The following is a 22707-nucleotide window of genomic DNA, read 5'->3' as shown; positions in this document are numbered from 1 at the left end:
CACAAATTCCAATATGGCCGACTTCCTGTAGGGCGGAGCTAATACAAGCCAATGGGTAATTTGTGCGGCATTGTAATATCTATGCTCCTACCAAAATTTGAGAATATTGGAGAAATTCTGAGACAGTTACAGCTAATTTATTATTCCAGATCAAAGGAGAGTTTTATACACCGCCCTCTCTGGTGTGAGTGGGTAATTGCATATGGAAGAATCATTTTAAACTGGGCAGGTATGATGCTGTCTCCTTTCAGATCGGATGAATTCAATTCTAGGTTATGTTCAGTCAGAGAGAGAGAGAGAGAGAGTACGCTCAGTCAGAAACTTCACTCCTTTTACTACAAGTGAATGAGCTACTGAGCTCTGAAGTCTCCATTGCTCCACCACACGCTCGTGTTCAGTAAAACTGAGCCGAATCCTCTTTTAGAGGCTGTACGCGTGACATAGTCAAAAGAATTTCTGCGAAAAAAGTGACCCGACACCCCAGTTTTTAGAAAGAATACATTAGGCTTAGCAGGGATGATCGTTTCAGCACACTGGTACCATTATACAAAATCTTTTATCCCTTCTTCACTCAGAAACGCTTCTGCTTTCAGTTTAGAAACAAAATAATACGGATTGACACTATCACTTGATACATTTAAAGATCCTGTTTTGATGTGGCACCTCAAGCAATTCGACTGTCCGTCATTTCAAGCTCTTTTAAGATATCAACTATTCCTTATACAATTTATCATCCTGTCTGTTTAAAGTTTATTTCTGAAAAATCGCAAGAGAATTCGATAAGATCCCTAGAAGCAGTTCACCATAGTGTGCAAAAAATGTGAAATTTCAAAATGGCCAACTTCCAAATCTAATACTGAAAACATGTGTAATGATATCTCTTATGTTGTCGCCAAGTTTCATGAAGTTCCAAGCAGCTGTGTTAAAACTGTTATTGTTTCACTTTGGTCTAGTGTTGCGTCTCCAGTAAATCAATTGACCACCATTTCTCCATTTTCTCAGCTATCGACTATTCCTTATATATTTTATTTAATTTTCTCCCCAATTTACAAGGTGGGGGGGGGGGCTCGCTGTGTGTGTGTGTTTATCCTGAATGCTAGTTTTAGCATGTTAGCATGTTAGGTCACTTGCCTGTTTTTTTAGTAAGGTTAAGGCCGATAGTTCCAACAATAAAGCGACGGCTATAGACGTCTTTCTGTTCCATCCATATTATAATATTTTTTAGGAAAATGACAAAAGAAAGGTTACGCACAGCGACCTGAATAAGTAACTTTAAGTTAATTATTGAATTAATAATAAAAAAAACACATTAGATTATTGTTACTAAAAAAATGGTCAGATTAGAGTAACGTGTTACTAAGTAATGCGTTACTGACATCACTGACTGTTATATATGAGGAGTGAGAGTGTGTTGGTTCAGTGCAAGCAGTTGCATATAGATTACCCAGGATTAATTAAATTAACATAATTTCACAAGCACTTCACCCAGAAGCATTTAACTGTCAGCCAACGAGATTGCTCAGTACTATGGAAACTGTGTGATGGGTTAAATGGTGATACGATCACTGCAGTCTTGTAGTCTTATAGTTCACAGATTTTGACTTTGGTTTTACAGATTACCAAACCTCTTACTTCTCTCTCTCTCCCTCTAAGCATTTTGTCTGATATAGGAGAGGGTTTAGCTTTGTAAGTAGTGTGTTAGTGTGTGTGAGTGAGTGTGTGTGAGTGAGTGTGTTTGAGTGTTTGAGTGTGTGTGCTTAGGAGGCCTGGCAGATGGTCCTTCTCTCCTCTGTAACATTCAGCTTGGTATCACGGTCATCAATCTGACGTCCACTACCTCAGCGGTCCTAATGAGGAACCAGACCATCTGCTGTGTAGAGAGGTGGGGTCTGAACACATTACCTGCACTACTAAAAGAACAGAACAGCACAGAAGAAAGTGCTTTTGGTGGCCACTATAGTAGAAACAGAACACGTTCTCAAAACACTGCCACGTAACATGCATAGTGGAACCCTTTTTGATGCTACACACTAGGGATGCAAGTTATAACTATTTTAGTAGTTGCATTATTTGATGATTATTTGTTCGATTAGTCATGTTTTTTTTTTTTTTTTGAGGACAGCTAAACATTTAAGACCCAATACCAATTTTGCAGTAAATTCTGATAGTTTGAGCATGAGTAAAGGGTTGGACAATGAAACTGAACCACCTGTCATTTTAGTGTGGGAGGTTTCACGGCTAAATTGGAGCAGCCTGGTGGCCAATTTTCATTAATTGCAGAGTTCAAAAGAGGACAAATTGTTGGTGCACGTCTTGCTGAAGCATCTGTGACCAAGACAGCAAGTCTTTGTGATCAAGTATCAAGAGCCACGGTATCCAGGGTAATGTCAGCATACCACCAAGAAGAACCAACCACATCCAACAGGATTAACTGTGGACGCAGGAGGAAGCTGTCAGAAAGGGATGTTCGGTGCTAACCCGGATTGTATCCAAAAAAACATAAAACCACGACAGAATTCAATGTGCACCTCAACTCTCCTGTTTCCACCAGAACTGTCCGCAGGGACAATAAATTTATTGTGGTCTAAAAACAGGTGTTTCAGTTTCACTGTCATAATCTAAAAATTACACAGTATATTATAGGGAACATTTACACAGGCTGATTGTTATTTTCAGAATTCTAGATTTTAGATTCAAGGATATCTATGTATTTTCTACTTTTTTCTTATATTTTATCTTGTATTTTTTACTTTTTTAAGGAAGATACCTCCCTGAAATTATTGTTTTTGTTATTATTATTATTGTAATGAAGGAGTGAAGCCTGTTTAAACTCACCTCAGCAGCTCTCTGCAGTAATTTAACTCAACGCAGGTCATATAGAAGATAGATGTCAGAGTTAATACTGTACAGAACTAGTAAAGACAGACTGTAGAGTATTTTTGTGGAGTTAAATGTGTTTGTTTGTGTTGAATAGACACAGCGCGTCTCTACCTCGCTCTCATTAGTGCTCGATCACGTGCTGCAAGTCCCACCCACACTAAAACCTTATTGGCCAACTAAGCATGAGGAGAGGCCAATTAGAATGCTCGCGCTCTCACTATGTGTATGTGTTTGTGTGTTTGTGTGTGTTTCTTTCTCTCTCTCTTTCTCTCTCTCGCTCTATCACACATTAACGATGCGTCAACAGTGAAATTTCATGTGAAATACTTTTTATAGTCGATGTTGTCGATTATGCAGACTAATTGCTGCAGCTTCTAGTTCCAACAGCTCTAGTTTAATAACTTGGCTGTTAATTCAAACTTTCGATCCATGGGCCATAGCGTCAGCATCTAAGACTGTTCTATTGTGGGACGGCTCAAAGGACCATTTGTGGCTCCTTCATTTCTAAATGTGTTTCTAGTAGCTTTAGATTGCTGGTGGACAGTTAGAGACGGCAGCCCATCTGTCGATGGATAATTGGCCCTCTGGTCCTTCATCAGTGGTCAGTTTTTTGTCCAGTTTCTGACCACAGACCAGATCTTGGCTGGAAAATGTTAGATGGTGGACCCATTCTTAGCTGAGCAGCAGCCCTGAAGTATGTAAAAAAAAAGCCCCAGCAATACCGCTGTGCATTTTATTTTATTTTTTTTATTTTTTTCACACTGTCAGCCTTGATAAGTTGAATTTACTTAAATAATTTGAGGCAATAGATTGCCAACACATTAGAGCTTAGATCGGGCCCAAAATATCCAGCCAGACCCTACCTGCTCCATACACTGTCATTTTAAGCCCAAGCCCAATTTAAACCCCACATTTTTTAGTATTTAGAACGTTAAAACTGAGCTTTTTTTTTTTTTTTAATGGGCTGTTTAAATGAGGGAAATCTGTTCAGAACAATGTTAATTAATATTGCAACACTGAAGAAGCATAGACTTATTATTTAAGAAAAATTGTCTATTAAGAACAGATCTCTCTGAAAGATTTAAACATGAACAATGTGAACAATGATCCACAGCCTAAACATCGTTAAATTTGGCTACAAGAATGATGTCTAAAGGACATTTCATTCTATGTGCAAAAACCCAAAAAGACAGTAATAAGGCTATGCACGGCACTGCAAAGCGCTGCAAGTCAAGTGCGTAATACGGACAAGTGGTGTGAGCACTGTGCACTTGTGCAACTTTTTTTTCTTAAACACAGTTTGATTTATAACTTTGCTATATTGAGATTATCAGGCAATAGCTTTATATAAAAGAAACAATTAGCATAAAAACAGACGCCTACCTCACACACTATTTTCTCATGCCTGATCCAACCCGACCTACCCCGTACACTGTCATTTTGAGCCCAAGCCCAATTCAAACCTGACATTTTTTAGCAAGTTGAGCATTAAAACTGAGCATTTAAAAACATTTTGGGGCTGTTTGAATGAGATAAATCTATTCAGGACGATGCAACACTGAAGAAGCATAGAACTATTATATAAGAAAATGCTTAAGAACAGATCTCTAAAAGATTTAAACATGAACAATGTGAACAATGATCCACAGCCTAAACATCTGTAAATTAGGCTACAAGAATGATGTCCGAATGACATTTCTCTAACTTAATATAATTTTTAACATGGTTTAAGAATAGAAAATAAATTCTAAACAAACTATCACTTTTTTATATTGAGCTTATAGTCTATGTACAAAAACAACAAACGGACAAGTAGAGTGTGCACTGCGCACTTGTGCAACTTTTTTATAAAACACAGTTTGATTTGTTACTTTGCCCTATTGTGATTATATAATCACATTTATTTATATAAAATAAAAATAGCGTTAAAAACAGACAGCTACCTCACAGACTATTTTCTTGAGCTTGACCCGAACCGGCCAGAGGAAAGTGGTGAAAAATCCCCAAAAAAATCTCAGTTTAGGTCGAGTTCGGGCACAGAATCGAAGCTCTACAACACAGTCAGCAGCTTAGAAAATGATGCTTGCTCTTATAGCCTACAACACTGAGGCCAGGCTCAAGTTCATCATAACATACTATGATCTACAAGGTTTACCTGCTGGATCAGGTAGCCTGGGGGGAATCACTACACACTGACGGTGAGTGTCAGACACACCCCACACACCCAGTATGCAAACTGACCGTGCCCAGAGCCAATAGAAAAGAAGCGATCAATGGCAACAGACTAAACTCAGGCGAAACTCAACAGATGGCCATTAATGTTCACCTAACTCAAAGTAGTTGAGTCCAGCAATTACAGCATTTCATTCATAAGTCTATGAGTGTGCACTATGAGTGTATCAGTGTGTCGTGATCAAGGTCCTTTATATACACACACACACTGCACACACACTCTGCAGATACGGTCGTGCAAGGTCGCAGCCCTCCCATTTAATTAGTCCATCCTTGGAGCCAGGCTCCACTGAAAAGCCCTTGAGGCGTCCAGTTTGGTGCCCGCAGGGATGTGTGGGCATGTGGGTGTGTGTGTGCGGGCTGAATGACAGAGTCTACAGAAGGTGACAGGGATTACAGGCCTAATGAATGCCTCTGCATACTCTCTACTGTTCCAGTGCAGCATAATAGAATGGTAATAGCTCCTGTTCCTTCCAAACCCAAGTGAAATCTATCATTTTACTACATGTCCATTCCACATGTAGAGGTGGAGCTCAGTGTTTCATTTGTGCCAGAACAAGCCAGATCTGAATCTAATGGTACCTGTCCCATGACTTTTGCCATGTCCCATGCATGCTGTGGGATATGAGTGTGGGGTCTCCAGACACCGTCACTCACAATCACTATCTCGCGATGTGTCCAATATGTGAAATACACAATACACTCATGTAGTTCCTGTCCCATGACTTTTGCCATGTCCTATGGAGGTTTGTGCGGACACTTCTAGCCAGACACTGCCAACGCGGGCGCTGGAATAAAGAATGCATGATAAATTGGAATTCTGAATTAGAACTTAATTTGCTAAATTTAAAAATCTCATGCGGTGTTATTGGTATTACACACATGCTCACAATAGGGGGATGACCATTTAAATGGCCTGTCGGAAATATGTAACAGCCAGGAGTCAGTAATGTGTACATTGTCCCTTTAAGAACTCCTATACACTAAGTGCACAGGCACGTGTGTAGCTACGCTAAGAATATAGTGGACCAGAATGTGTGTTGTACCGTACCACAAGCTCCTTACTTTTATTTATTTTATTTTAATTAGTAATGCCATTAACATGCTTTGGAGCTGCATTAGCTCATGTATGAACTAATAAATAAGGTAGTGGAATACTGCCAAAGCAAGTCAGAGTGCCTTATCTGCTCCATGTGCTTCTATCTTTTCAGTCATTCAGCCAGAAAAAAATTCCAAGCAGAAGTTGGGGTCAAACTTGGTGGCGTAATTAATTGTAACGAAAAACATATATATTCTTGCGTTACTCCAATCTCGTTATTTATATTCCAAATTAATCATGTGCGTTTAATAAAATACTTATTTGTCCTCTGCTACTCACCATAATTACACTTGGGGAGCGCGTTTTCACAGAGATCCATGTAAACACAAAAGCGAGTGGAAATGGAGGAGCTACTGAACGCGATGTCACGTAACCGAGAAAGCCAAAAAAAACTCACTGGTCCTCCTGTTTTTTTCAATTTCAGTCCAGATGCAAGAGTTTTATCACTGAGTAGTAGTGTAAAATATTTTTTTATAGACGCCCTCCTGAGAAATGAATCCCGTCCACATAGGGCTTTAGATGTCCAACACCACTTTTGGAAATAACTTTAAGTACAGTTAAATCATGACATTCTGAGGATATTACAGTTAATTTATTTTAACGATTATTTGAACAGGTCCCTCTAGTGAGACTTATGGTAGTAGTAAGCAGTAGTGAGCAGTTTACACACTCTTTTTTTCACACACATACACACACACACACACACACACACACACATCGTTAAACATACACACGGGTTCCCTTACCCCTGCTCCTCCATCATCTCCTGCAGCTCCATGCACTTCAGCTCCACCCGTCTCTTCCTCTCATGGTCCAGGATCTCCCGGTGAGCCTTCTTCACCAGCACAGGCTCCGGCTGCTGCACAGCCTCCTCTTCCTCGGGCTCTTCTTCAGCCGTGGGGCGAGCTGCAGGCTGCAGGGGGACCCCATTAGCGCCTTCCCCAGGGGAGGGAACCCTCGCCCCGTCGTACATGGCCACAGCAGTCTGGAAAAGAAGACGAACACTAGGTCAGTGATGATGCTGTGTTTTGAGGTGATAATAAATTAGGGCTATTTAATTGATTCAGTGGTTGGAAATTTGGCATAAAGAATAAAAACCTGCAAACAAAATTGTTCATTTTGTTCAGTTTCAGCCAACATAGTTTTTGTCAGTGCATTTTTTTGTGTGAATTCTTCTCAATGACCTTAAATGACCCTGACATTGATCACCTATTAGGCAAGATAGGGTCAGATTAGAGTCATTTCTAAGGCTTTGGGACTCGAACTACAGCGAACCACAGTGAGAGCTATTTTTCACAAATGTAGAAAACATGGAACACTGGTGAACCTTCCCAGGAGTGGCCAGCCGACTGAAATTACTCCAAAAGGGCATGAACATCTCATCCAGAAGGTCACAAAATAACCCAGAACAACATTTAAAGAACTGTAGCTCTCACTCGCCTAAGTTAAGGTCAGTGTTAATGATTTAATAATACGAAAAAAACTGGTTGAAAATGATATCCATTTGCCAACAAACATCCTGATGATCCCCAGGTAGGTATTATTTGAACTGATGTGACAAAAGTGGAACTTTTTGGAAGGTGTGTATCCTGTTACATCTGACGTAAAACTCACTCAAAATAAAAAAAGAACATCATACTGAACGTAAAACATGGTGGTGGTAGTGTGATGGTCTAGGGCTGCTTTGCTGCTTCAGGATCGGGACAACTTGCTGTAATAGATGGAACCAGGAATTCTGCTGTTTACCAGACAATTCTGAAGGAGAATGTTTGGCTATCTGTTAAATTTACATAGCTTTACACAAGTTTGTTTGACAATCGGAAAAATACCAGTATGAAAAAAAAGCAAAAACAAAAAAGCAAAAACAAAAGAAATCAGTAGGGGGCAAATACTTTTTTACACCACTGCATACTGATCCAACAAACATACGCACACACACACATAGACACCAAAAGCCTCTCCCAAAATGGTATTTCAGGGAAGAACAGGTTCTGATAGAGATATATTGTTAGGGCACGAGGGAAAGAAAGAGATGCTATCATCTCCATCTCTCTGGGACAGAGGCCAGAAGTTGCTCCACTAATGGACTCATTTTTCACGATGGGGGAAAACGCAACCACACCGTTTAATCACTGTCACTGTTCCTGCCCCAAGTGGTCAGGTGATGCTTTTTTTTTTTTCGATGTGCTGGGGGCACTGGGTGTCCCTCTCTTAATGGTGCTCCATTAGAAAGTCTCCCACCACTCAAAAAAGCTCAAAAAAGGACAACATACTGTAACCTGCAAAATTCTGTAAAGGTACTACTGGATATATTTTAAATGATTTACTTCTCCCGTTTTGAGGTCTACATTAAATAATTAGCCCACCATATTGACACTTAAATGTTCTTCAAGAGTTATCATTCCTGCCTGAAGACCCTTCGATCTCTCATGGATGAAGGAACAACACCTTCAACTGAACCTTTTTCTAAGAATGAACTTCTGCTTCTACCAGCAAATCAATCCATCCAACACAACTTCACCATGACCATCGAATCACTCTCAACCTCCCCGACAAATTTTGCTAAGATCCTGGGTGTTATGGTTGATGTGCTTTGTTGGTTTGTCTGCTGGGATTTTTCTTTAAAAAGTTATTTAATTTATTCAGTGGTTGGAAAATTGGCATATAGAATAAAAACCTGCAAACCAAACAATTTTGGTATTCATGCTTTGTCCAAATATTTCAGTGAAAACTATTGTTCCCAAATGAAAAAAAAAAACGTTGAACACTGGTGAACCTTCCCAGGAGTGGCCGGCCGACCAAAATTATTCCAAGGGCATGGACAACTCATCCATGAGGTCACAAACGAACCCAGAACAACATTTAAATAACTGCAGATCTCATTTGCCTCGACCATTTCTAACAAAACAGGTCACACAACTCTTGGTACAAGCAGAGGTCATCTCACACCTCGACTACTGCAAAGCAATGTTCTGTGCGTCTGCACATCTGCAACTTGAGTGAAATGGATGCAACTTCAAGTAGATGGATGGATTCATTAGACATGGATTTCACAAACATTTGTGCAGTTTTAGCAATCTATAGATTAATTTAGGGCGTTAGTGTGTCTTTGCTATTGTTACAATGGAAAAAGTACACTTTAGCCAGCTTAAAACTTTAAAAAAAATGAAAAGGCATGCACTTTTAATTACTCATGGGTGAGTTTTGGGCTTTACGTAAAATAAAGCAATTCAGCATGGTTCTTGCCATACCTTTATGAGCCAGGTGCGCTCTGACTTTGGCGAACTGGTATTTTAACAGTTCAGTGCTTCTGCGCTTCTCAGCAGAAGGAACTGACCTGCTTGTTCATGCTGTAAAGGTGTGTGTGCAGCTAATTTACACGATTTTATTTTGTATTCTGTTTATAGTTGATGTAAATGGTGATGGTGAAGAATTGTGCACCTTTGCTTGTCCTTGTGTGTGTATAACAAGCAGGGATGTGTGCATCTGTGCTGTCAAGATAGCAATAATGGAAATCTGACAGTTAACTGTTGTCTGGGTTTTAATCAGTCAGTGGTGCACCTGCATTTTCCTTTGCTAGGATAGCAATACACCAGAAATTTACCTGCAGCACTAAGCTCATATTTGATCAGATTTATACATGTATATACCTAAACATACCGACCCAAACAGATTTTTAGCTAAGTACTATGCATAATCTATGTCCAAGAAGGCCAAACCATAAAGCTATTCCCTCTTCAGAGCTTGGTCTTGGCTAAAGATCAGATTTTGCTGCTCCTCTTCAGAAGAAGTTGACCACAGACCAGTGTAAACACAAGCCCACACTTCACAGCAAACACAGCGGCTTCATATAAGGAAGCAATATGGCCAAGGTCGGCTGGTTAAAGCAACGTAAATGAATGAGTTTGTTTAGGACAATGCGCTACAATGTGCTCCATGATAAACACGCTGGGCGGGAGGGGGGTTAGTGAGCCAGCCGTGCATCGTGGGTAAAGTCACGAAGCGTTGCATAGCCTAACAGGTGGCGTGGCAGCAGGAGGCATCATCACAGAATTCATTATCCACTAAATCATCGTCTCAAAAACATGCTCTCTCTCTCTCTCTCTCTCTCTCTCTCTCTCTCTCTTATCTCTCGCTCGCTCTTTCTTTCTATAGCCTCATCATCTTTTCTCCACCCTCCTCCTCTCCACTCACATCTGTGTCTCCCTCCTTTTCTCTCGGTTGTCTGCATGGCAGATATTTCAGAAGGGACAAAGAATTTGAGGCTTTAAATTCAGTTTTTGAGGCTTTTTAATAACAGTTTACATGTTACAACTCTGAAGTTGCTGCTGGAATTGAATGAAACCTATATACTAGTTACTAGAAGGAGATACAAGGAAGTGTTACAATCTTTCAGAGACATTCCTAGGAAACGCAAGTTGGAAGTTTTGCAAATGAAAAAATTGAGCAAATTGTCTTCCGACTTCATTATAGAGGCATTTCTAGCAGTGAACAATCTCTCACCAAGAGGTACACTGCCCAAATGTAGTCTCTGAGAGCCTATGCTGTTGGGCTTTGCTGGAATATACTTAGGGAGTTTACACTCCAGCACTATTTGGTTAAAATGAACTCAGGTTTGTTTGTACCCTTAGTGCGGTTCGATTGAACAGGTGTGAAAACACCAGAGGTGGAAAGTAACTAATTACATTTTCTCACATTACTGTAACTGAGTAGATTTTATGAGTAATTTGTCATTTTTAAAGTAGTTTTTAAATTAGTTAATTTTACTTTTACTCAAGTACATTTTGACACAAGTAAATTACTTCACTACTTTGAAAAACTCCACGTTACTGAGTAAAAAATTAAATGCTGGGGAAAAAAACTAATTGTTTGAATAAAAAAAAAAAAAAGAGTTTTGTGACAGCGCAGCTGAACTTTTCCCAGCAGTGTTTATTACGGTTAGTGGTTAGGAGAGACGCTGTTTGAATCAGCTGTGCTCGGGGGAACCAGTGTTCTGTCGAGTTATGCTACCCATCGAGATGTGCTTCTTTACGGCACTGCGCATGCACCCACCAACATTTCTTTGTATGATTTCATGTTTTTAATGATAATTCCTTAAGTTTTTACTGGGAACATTAAACAATCTGCTTGAATGTTAAAAAAAAAAAACATGTAAATAGAAGTTGCATAGCAATGGCAAGTTAAAAAATAATAATGAACTGTAAAACCAGAAAAAAACAGTTTATAGCCATCTAAATGACCTTAACTCTTTAAAAGTAAAGGAAAAAAAAGGGATCATAGAAAACTATGTCACTTGTTTTTAAAAAACAAGTGACATATGGGGTGGTCTGAACAAATACTCAATTCAAGTCAAGAGGCTTTTATTGTCATTACATCTGAGTACAGGTACACAGTGTGATGAAATTACGTTCCTCCGGAACCATGGTGCAACATAGAACAACAAGCAATAGACAACATAAAGTGCAGGAGTGACAACAGTGCAACGTAAGATTATAAAATTATAACACTAAATAACAAAAAATACAATAAATACAAAAGACGAGACAATTTAAAGACAGGACAGTGCAGTACCGATACGGTATAATAAGTGTATAGTGGGGATAAGGTGCAGAGATGTGTGATATACTGTAACATATAGAACATATATAATCACAGCAGTTACTGAGGTAGAGTTTATAGTTTTTAAGAGTGCAACAAATAAAGTCATGTCAGCCTCTGTGTGCTGACTGGGTGTGTGTGTGGGTGAAGTTCAGTTCTTTGTGAGTGTAAAGGGGGGGGGTGTACAGTTTAGTTTTGTGTAAAGGGGGGGGGTGTACAGTTTAGTTTTGTGCGAGTGTGTTGGGTGAGTGGTGGGTGGGGTGGGGGTTCAGTTCTGTCTCTGTGCGTTGAGAAGTCTGTCTGCCTGGTGGATGAAGCTGTTGCAGAGTCTAGTAGTGGAGGCTCGGATGCTCCTGTATCTTCTGCCGGACGGCATCAGAGCGAAGAGTCCGTGTGAGGGATGGGTGGGGTCGTCCACAATGCTGGTGGCTTTGTGGATGCAGCGTGTGGTGTAGATCTCAGTGATGGAGGGAAGAGAGACTCCGATGATTTTCTCAGCTGTCCGCACTATCCGCTGTAGGGTCTTGCGGTCTGAGGTGTTGCAATTCCCAAACCAGACGGTAATGCAGGTGCTCAGGATGCTTTCTACAGTCACTCTGTAGAACATGCTGAGGATGGGGGGTGGGAGATGTGCTTTCCTCAATCTCCGCAGGAAGTAGAGGCGCTGCTGGGCTTTCTTGGTTATGGAGCTGGTGTTGAGGGACCAGGTGAGGTTCTCTGCAATGTGAACACTGAGGAACTTGGTGTTATCCACAATTTCCACAGCAGAGCCGTTGATGTTCAGCGGGTGGTGGACACCTGGAGCTCTCCTGAAGTCAACAACCATCTCCTTGGTTTTATCCACGTTAAGAGATAGGTTGTTGGTTCTGCACCAGTCCGTCAGCCACTGCACCTCCTCTCTGTATGCTGACTCGTCGTTCTTGCTGATGAGGCCAACTACAGTTGTGTCATCAGCAAACTTGATGATGTGGTTTGAGCTGTACTTTGCAGTACAGTCATGAGTCAGCAGAGTGAACAGCAGTGGGCTGAGCACACAGCCCTGGGGGGCGCCGGTGCTCAGTATGGTGGTGCTGGAGGTGTTGTTTCCAATCCTGACTGATTGTGGTCTCTCAGTCAGGAAGTCTAAAACCCAGTTCCAGAGGGAGGAGTTCAGGCCCAGCAAGCTCAGTTTTCCTATCAGATGCTCAGGGATGATGTTGTGATACTGCCTGAAAGGTCCAAATTATTTAATTTAATAATCATTTAATTTATGATTTGTTGTACTTTTTACATCCAATAATTAAAAGTAACTATGTAACTTTTACTCAAAGTAAATTTTAAATTGAGTACTTTTTTACTTTTACTCAAGTAGATTTTTAGATGGGTACTTTTACTTTTACTTGAGTAGAATTTTAGCAAAGTAAAGGTACTTTTACTTAATACTTACTTTACAATTTTTCAGTACTTTTTCCACCTCTGGAAAACACTAATCACACTCAACTAGATCAAGAAACAACTAGACCGGGACCAGCTAGAGGAGGTGGTCTCGGTCCGGTCCCAAATAAATCCTGGAGCGGTTTGCTTGTGGTGACAATGTGATCTGTTCTCGATCTTACCCAGCTATTAAATATACTTCTTTGATTTGAGCTAAACTGCTGATAAGGTGTGGTTTAATCGAATATATTAGCCAGATGATATACTGCTATAAACAAACGCTGTCTCTCTCTGCTCCATGCTGTTTACACGTGTCATGTGTGCTGTGTTCACTGGTCACAGCCACACTACTCTCATTTACTACTATGTGTACATCTGTGCTGCATGTCCTATTGAAAACACTGTCTTTGAAAGCACAGCTTTTCTGTGTTCAGTGTTAAAGCAGCTTCACACGGTATAGATCATAGACTGTGTATAGCTGGACAGAGCACCATCTCTCAAAAGTGAAGCCACCACAGGTCGGGCGCCCCCTGCTGTTCGGCTGCAGAATGCTGTGTAACCCCACCCATCGCCATAGGTTTTAATGGCAAAACAGACAACTCTCAATCACGTTTTTTTCTAATATACTGTAATTCTACCTCTATTATTTAAATGCAACAGCTAGTGTAACCTCTGCTTATATTGTCAATTTTTTATATCCAAACAGAATTCATTTTTTAAAACGTTATTCAGCTCTATTCAATAAGGTGTGGTTATTGTAAAGGGGCTGGTTATGGGCGGGACCAATAACAGACTGTCAGCTCCGCTCCGCTCTGCAGCCTGTGACCTCGAGGCAGCCCTCAGGGGGCGGGGTTATTTAAATGAGTAGGCTGTCTCTCCACAGTCTTTCTCTCTCCTCTAGTCTCTACTGCACAGAATCGGGTTTCAGGATCGCCAACATGGCGGAAGATTTTGGCTTCATTTTCATTGAATGAATGGGAACGGCGACACGGCGTCCATCTTTTCTTACAGGCTCTGGTACAGATATATGCGCTGGAACACATAATCTTTTCGTTATATTTACTTTCTTGGCTCTGGCCATTCAGAGGAGACAACATGTACTCGTGGTTTATTGGTGCGCATTATGGTGCATTTAGGTTTGTGCCTGTGTGAAACTAAACCAAACAGAGGGAAAAAAAGACTACAGATAAACAAACTCATTAACCGATCCGGACCATAGAACCAAATACAGGTGTGAAAACACCCTTAATTAGAGACTAAAGCACTAAAGCGTCTGTTGATGCGCATCTCTTTTCGTTATCTTAGCCATTGTTTCCTGCAGCCACCTTTAACAGTGTTCAATTTCTGACCACTGAAGCTCTCTTGGCTGGATATTTTTGGATGTTATTATCACTGCTGAGCTGGGAATGGATTACCACCCGAGTCATTTCTGGTCCTGTGGTCAAAAAATGACCAGTCATGAATGGGGCAGAGAGTACACTGTGCAATTACAGAGCTCTTCTGAAGTTTCCCAGTAATTGGCAATGGAAGGTGAGGGACAGTGAGAGCAGACTTCCTGTCATAAAGTCTCAAGCTGAGTTCAATGTCAGGAATCACGGTAAAGTAGAGCTTTTCTTGTCTAGAACAGAAAAAAGGACTGGTTGCAGAGAAGCAGGTTCACGAGGGAACATGTAACCTACACTGTAAACGTGTTTGTATACGTTGTTTGAACTCAAATGATTTCATTCTGTTTTACATAAAATTGGAGATTTCTAAACAATACTCAACTATTTTGAGTTAGTTTTAAGAACATTTGTGGGCACATAAACATTCAAACTGAGATCTTTGAGTTGAACCAACTTATAATAACTGAGTTTAGTCTGTTGCCATTGGCAGCTTCTTTTCCATTGGCTTCTGTCACAATCTGTTTGCATACTGGGTGTGTCCAACAGTTTCTGACACTCACCATCAGTGTGTAGTGATTCCCCCTGGGCTCCTTAGAAATAAATCAACTTCCCCTTTAGTTGTAATAACTTGATGTTTTAATTTATGCTAACTCAAATTTTCATTTCCCATTTCTTAAAAAAATTGAGCAAACTTATCCGGGCTACAGTGTACACCAGGAGTGTCCAAACTTTTTTTGTTGGGGGCCAGAAGGAGAAATATATTTGAAGTCACGAGCCACACTCTATAATAAAACAAATAATGAAATATACTACTTTAAATAATACATTTTCCTGATTACTTTCATTTACACACCATTTTATTTGACTTACTATCTTTATCTTTGACAGTGTTGTGTAAACTAAGATTTTTTAAATTGATGTTTAATTTCATGATGTCTCTTAATATTATACTCCTTAATTACGGCAACTTTTAGACTCTTTTGGCCCGTTTTTCTGCGCTAGAAATGAGCACCCTCTCCGCTTTTAGACTCTTTGGCCCGTTTCTGATACCTAGCGTTCAAACTTTGAATCTCACATTATAAAAACCTGCTTAACAGCGGGCCAACTTTCATTCTATTTCTAAAATACCTCGCGGGCCGCTCCAAAAAAGGAAAAGGGCCGCAAATGGCCCGCGGGCCGTAGTTTGGACACCTCTGGTGTACACTATATGAGCTTAATACACAAGAGTATAATATTTATCTAGACAGGAAGGAATGCTTACCGCTACCTAACGCTGCTAAATAGAACAAAAGAATGGAAGGAGATAAATACAGGACATAAATAAACAATAAACCCTTAACGCAGAGCGATATGACCTAAATTCATAAAGTGCACCTCTGTGTTCCTCTATATATCTCATCTCAAGCAGCCAAACAGTTATAAGAGCCATAATTGTGCCCTTTGCTTTTACAGTCACTGATAATATGTGTCCTTTCGCAGCAGTTAAATCGCTCGTAATGGACATAAAACAACCACACCCACAACGAGGCTTAGCCAGGCCACTGCTGAACACAGCATCAGCTTCACCAAGGCACCGACTGCCACACCGATCAACCCAAGGGAGCGTTAAATAGAGGGCGTGTCGTACTAAATGCTAATGACACGCTACGTTTTATTTGTTCCTGACACTACGACCTTGGGCCATGCTCAGACCTTCATGGTCAATAGAAGCTCTTTTACTGATTAAAAGGACTTTGAGATATACCTAAAAGGGGTCCAAGAAGGTCTACCCTATTTTCCTCGGCATAGCAGAATAATGAGACAAATAAAGAGCCTTAAAACAGGCTAATTCCCAAACCCTAAAACTGTTACATCACAGTCTAGTTATGACTTGTTACACCTATGCCACTAAAATTTGCGTAAATGTTAAAGCTAGTGAAGCTAGTGAAACGGTAAAACATAAAGACAACTTGGGGAGAATATGGTGTTGTTGATACTGGAGAGCAGCTCTTCACCTCATTGACTTGTCTAGTAATGGAAATATGGGTTCCTAACCTTTACCATTGTTTTGTACCAGTGTCAAACTTGATCTAGAGTGGCTTATACCACCTCTTTACCTCCATCAACCGGCCCCTTTACTCAATCAATCAACCTTTATTTAAACTCATTGAGGAGTACATTGAGGGTGGCCCTCATTTACAATGTAGCCGAGCATTTACACAGGGAAGGGATTGACAAAAAAATGTAAATAGAATAAATAAGTAAAAAACTATTAAAAAAACAGCATTTTTATAAGATATATAAGACAATAATTTTAAAAAGAATAATAATTTAAAAAATATTAAGATATAAAACAAGGTACAAATAAGAATTTAAGAGTAGAAATCGTAAAATCCTAGGTCAGGGATTCTTGAGACATGGGACAAAATTTTAATTTTTTAATTTCTAAAAATAAAATATTGATTTTTCCAAAATATATTTATATATTATCGTTGTATATTATGCCTGTTTTTTGCATTTTTAGAAAAATCTTATGGTGTTGACATAAAACTCCGGACACGGTTTTAATCACGTAAAAGTACATAAATATATTTTTTAAATTGTAAATTTCTATACAGTTTGAATAATTACTTAAAATACATGATCACAGTAGCTTTTTGTGTTTGTTTTATTTTACTTTAAACAATTATTTAAGTATTGTAAAGTCACGAAACTTGCTTTCGGACAAGGGTATTTTTAGGTTCAGGCAGCACACTAGGTGATGAAAAATAAAATCTATGTGTAAAAAAACATTAATTTGCATTTTGTGGTATAAATATGTTTTTGTTTTATTGTTTAATCCAATTATTTTACTTTTTTTTTATCACATTTTAAGAATTACAATGAGTTTGATCTCTCGGACATGTTTTGTCCCTCATTTTAAGAATCCCTGAGGTAAAAAAAAAGCAATGAGCATCGCAATGCTACATGCTCAGGGTTTAAAGGTGTTTTTACACCTGTAGTTCTGTTTCTTTGGTCAAATAAATAGACTATACTTGATAGCTGGATTGGATCTTTTGATCCGCAACCGAGTGCGATTACAGTTTTCCAGTGGCGTGCAGTGTATATAGTGGGTACCCCTTCTGCCCTTCAAGCGACATATAGATACATTTTACAATAACTGCATATTCATAGTCTTGAGTGAGTTATATTAACTTAATACACATCAACAGACCACAAATACAGCAGCTACAAACCACAAAAGTATACAATAGACCCAACAATCAATGCTAAATTTTCCTACAAGTACAACCGTTCAACAAAGATCACTCATTTGTATGACGACAGTCCGCCAGAGCAGCCAAGACATTAAGTACACACAAAAACTCACCAGTCAGGAAGCCTTTTATTGTGAATTAGTTTCACATTGAAGGACAGACTTTAAAAGGCCTTTTAATATGATGTGACACAATATCTGTCTGATTTGCCCTTGCAATTCCGTGATAGTTAGCTAACTACTGAAATAAGCCAACCTACGTGCTGTTTTTTGACTAATCAGCGCGTACCCCTTCAGCACAGCGCTGAGAAGGGGGTAGCGAGCCATAGCCCCGCCGCCGGAGTGAAAATCATGATTGGTTAGATTGTCCTATGACTTTGCTAACAGACTCATTACTACACCCTTCAAAAATCAGGAAAAGGGTCCATGCAGACATGTGAGCAGAAGCCATTTTAAAAAGCTTTGACTGGTTAAAACTGCTGTCAGTCAGATAAGAGTCCTGTAGGAACTGAAAAACACAGACTAATGCTTTGAACTAGCTGCTGTTTTTTAATTTTAGTTAATTTATAAAATAAGTCCATACACTTACAATTGCTATGATATATATATTTCCTGATTAAAAATTATGTAATTATTTACATGCACTTATTGTTATTGTCACCCCTTCTCTATTGTCACACCTGCTCAATTGAACCGCATTAAAGTAACAAACAGACCACAGTTCATTTAACCAAATCAAACAGTGCTGGTGTAAAAACGCCCTTAGATAGGTCCCATTGTGAATCTGCATCACATCAGGTGGTAAAACCTCACCTAGCGAACAGTCACAAGAGTCTGTACGCTAATAACACGCATGTCTCAATTTCCACTCATATCACAAAGACAATCAGTGCTTTAATTATGCTAAAGATGAGCATCCCCCTCATCACTAATCTGCACTGTTTACACGCGGGATCAGAGAGAGAGTCTGGTCTTAATCATTTCTCTGCTTTTTTTTCACGTAATGAGTCACACAGGCTGTGCATCAAGACATGTCGCAAAGTTGACAGGCCACGGAGAGAAGCGGTTAATTAAGCGAGGTTCTGCAGATGCTGAATCTGCGCATGTTGCTAGCCAAACTGCATTCGACGGCGTTCGGAATCACAATTTTTCCTTCATTGTATTCGGAACAGAAGGTAGCTGTCAGAGCTAGCGTCTGTTAATCAATGGCGACTAATAAAGGCAACACGAAGAGGACTATTGATTGTAAAAATCTCATAACTGCGCACTGGGAGGATAATAATTACTGGCACACACAGCAGATATGATTTCTGTGCTCAGCGGAAGTCCGGGGCGCTCAGTGCGAGTGCGCCTGCCTGCATAAGCACTTGTAAAGTACTGACAGCTAGCTGCAAACTCCCGCAGGAGAAGCGAGTCTCTCTCGCGCGTTCTCGGTAATTGCGCAGACTGCTGGATGTGCATTTCTCTCTCATTCGTAAATGTCCCCCGCCATCTCCGGATCATTTTCAACAGACGCAGTTCACTCTCATTTAAACAAACAAACAAACAGCAGCAAGAAAAAAAACCTACAGCAATTACAATCAAGATAAACATGCTACGACTAGCATGCACTGCTCTAGACTGCTGTTCACTCACTATTTATAAATATATATATATATACAGTGGTATGAAAAAGTTTGGGCACCCCTTATCATTTTTTTAAGATTTTCCTTTCTCTATAAATCATTGGTTGTTCGAATCAGCATTTTCAGTTAAATATATTATATATCAGATGAACACAGTGATATTTGAGAAGTGAAATAAAGTTTATAGGATTTACAGAAAGTGTACAATATTTAATGATTCTTTTTTTTTTTTTTTCTAATTTTTCCCATTTTCTCCCCAATTTACACGGCCAGTTACCCAACAACTCATTAGGACTCCCCCTATCACTAGTAATGCCCCAACACAACAGGAGGGTGAAAACTAACACATGCTTCCTCCGATACATGTGAAGTCAGCCACCGCTTCTTTTTGAGCTGCTGCTGATGCAGCATTACAGAGGAAAGCACAGGAATCGCCCTGTGCTGCGGACATCACCCTAGGAGTGATGTGGGGAGAGAGCGCCATCTACCCACCCGGAGGAAGCAGGGCCAAGTTTGCTCCCTCTGAGTGCCGGCAGCTTGATGGTAAAGCTGCATGGACGGGAATTCGAACCGGCGACCTCCCGGTCATAGTGGCAGCACTTTAGACCGCTGGACCACTCGGCGCCCTTATTTAATAATTCTTTAAACAAAATCAGGCAGATGCACAAATTTTGTGCACCTCAACAGAAAAATGACATCAATATTTAGTAGACTTTTTCTCCTTTTGCAGAAATAACAGCCTCTAAACTCTTCCTTTAGCTTCCCATGAGAGTCTGGCTTCTGGTTGAAGCTTCTGGTTGAAGGTATTTTGTTTCATTCTTCTTTATAAATTATCTTCAGTTCAGTCAGGTTTGATTCTGGTTTCTGATCATGAACAACTGGTTTAAATCACACCACAGATTATTTTCAATAATATTCAGGTCTGGAGACGATCATGAGATGATCATTCCAGATCGTTGTACTTGTTCCTCTGCATGAAAGCTTTAGTAGATTTTGAGCAGAGTTTAGTGTTTAATGTTTAGGGCAGGGGTCTCAAACTCATTTTTGCCGAGGGCCACATTGGCATATTGGCTGTCCTCTGAGGGCCAGATGTAACTTATAAATATAAGAAAATGTAACCAGATGTAATATAAAATGAATGTAATTACTCCTTAATGTTAAATAACTCTCAATATACTATTTATTCAATCAAATATTACAGTTGCATGGAAAAATGGTTGCTTGTTGCTCTATTAACATAAATCCTTTTAATTTATAAGTTATATTAACTTTGATCAAAACGTTTGATACTGAAATAAGGCTTAATAAATATAAAATCAAAAATTGTGAGCTGTGACAGATTTAGCATTTCCTCAGATTTAGCAGTTCCTCATCCAACCACTAGTCGGAGCTGCAGCTGCAGCACCACAAGCCCGCAGTCTTTGCTTAGTCAGAGCTGCAGCCCAGCCACGGGCTACAGGACTCAGCTGAGCCAGTCTGGAGCGTTTTTAAAAATTTGTAAGTTCTTCTGTGTATGAAATAAAATAACCCCACTAACCGGATAATACAGCTCTCTACAGTTCATCTTTCAGCCCAAGCAGCTAACAGCAGCAGTTTAGAGCAGCGTCACGGAGTCACTGCTGGGATTACATTATAAACAGGTCAGTTAGCGCGCTGCTAACCTCAGGATGTTTATAACTACGGAGTTTAGTGGACACACCACGGCTGCAAGGTTAGACTGTTGAAGACTACTGAAGACTACTAAAGCAGGCAACGCAGCGTAAGCAAAAAAAAACAAAAACCACACACACACACCAAAATACAAGTTAAGATAAAATATGAAAACGAACATAATAAAGCATAAATAATTTAATTGAATTGCGGGCCAGATGTATGTTTATTTTGTTAACCCGTGAGGGGCCGTATGAAACCGCGTCGCGGGCCGCATGTGGCCCGCGGGCCGCTACTTTGAGACCCCTGGTTTAGGGTCATTGTCTTGTTGAAGTATCCAGCCCCGGCGCTTTAAACTTCAACTTTCTCTTTGATTCTTGAATGTTGCTTTAAAGAATCTGCTGATATTGACTGGAATCCATGCGACCCTCAACTTCAACAAGATTCCCAGTACCTGCACTGATCACACAGCCCCACAGCATGATGGAACCAGCACCACATTTTACAATTTTACTGTGTGGAGCAGTAAAGTGTTTGTCTTGGAATGCTGTGTTCTTTTTCCTCCATGCATAAATAACCGCCCTCCAAATAACTCAATTTTAGTTTCATCAGTCCACAGCACCTTGTCTCTCTCTCTCTTTCTTTCTTTCTGTAGGAGCTGGGTGGAGTGTTAAAAATAACCAGAGGTTTGTCCTTGGCTAGAGCAGAGAGAGCAGATGGAGTAATAGTTTAGATTCAAGCAGTGGTGTAAGTAAGTGTGTGTGTGTGTGTGTGTGTGTGTGTGTGTGTGTGTATATGTTTGTGTGTTTGTGTGTGTGTGTGTGTGAGAGAGAGAGAGAGAGAGAGAGAGAGAGAGGAAAGTCTTTGTACCAGATGAATGTGTCACTGTATGCATGTAAAGAGCTGCACCATATGGACAAAAGTATTGGGACACCTGCTCATTCATAATTTCTTCCAGATTCAGGGGTAATTTTAAAAGAGTTTATCCTGCTTTTGTTGCAGTAACTGTCTCTACTGTCCAGAGAAGATGTCTAGTAGATGTTGGAGCATTGCTGTGTGTATTTGATTGCATTCAGTGACAGTTATTTATTATTCTTTGTCTGTATTGTGTTGTATTGTCTGTCTGCACTTTTGTACTGTTGCACTATTGTTCTGTCTACACTGTGTTTATGTGCACCATGGTCCTTGGAGGAACGTTGTTTCGTTTCACTGTGTACTCTGTATATAGCTGAAATGACAATAAAAACCACTTTGACTTTGACTTTGGAGCATTAATGCAGTCTGGAGTTTGGATGATTTCCACCCTACCTCACCAACTCATCCCAAATGTATTGTGAATCACCATCAATCCAGAGAATGATGAATGGATGCATGGATGGGTGAATGGATGGGTGAATGGATGGATGGATGGATGGATAAATGGATGGATGGATGGATGGATATATTGGATTCTTCCTTTCTCGCTGTATTTCACCCACTGGTAATTCTATTTTCCCCTGGCACTCTATTTCCCCCTCCTCTAGCAAATTAGATAGATAGATAGATAGATAGATAGATAGATAGATAGATAGATAGATAGATAGATAGATA

General features: G+C 39.9%; 1 protein-coding gene across 2 annotated transcripts in view; it reads right to left on the bottom strand.

Annotated features, from left to right (window-relative positions):
* The window catches only part of srrm3 (serine/arginine repetitive matrix 3), a 176792-nt gene that overhangs the window by 90663 nt on the left and 63422 nt on the right, over positions 1 to 22707 (bottom strand). For both annotated transcript variants that reach the window (XM_022665776.2, XM_022665775.2), the window contains exon 2: positions 6958 to 7196. In XM_022665776.2, coding sequence (XP_022521497.2) covers positions 6958 to 7184 — 227 coding nt within the window. In that variant the 5' untranslated portion in view covers positions 7185 to 7196. The remainder of the gene's footprint in view (positions 1 to 6957; positions 7197 to 22707) is intronic.

This window comes from Astyanax mexicanus, chromosome 1 (genome assembly GCF_023375975.1).
Source record: "Astyanax mexicanus isolate ESR-SI-001 chromosome 1, AstMex3_surface, whole genome shotgun sequence".
Lineage (NCBI taxonomy): Eukaryota > Metazoa > Chordata > Actinopteri > Characiformes > Acestrorhamphidae > Astyanax > Astyanax mexicanus.
This window is presented reverse-complemented; position numbering and strand designations above follow the sequence as displayed.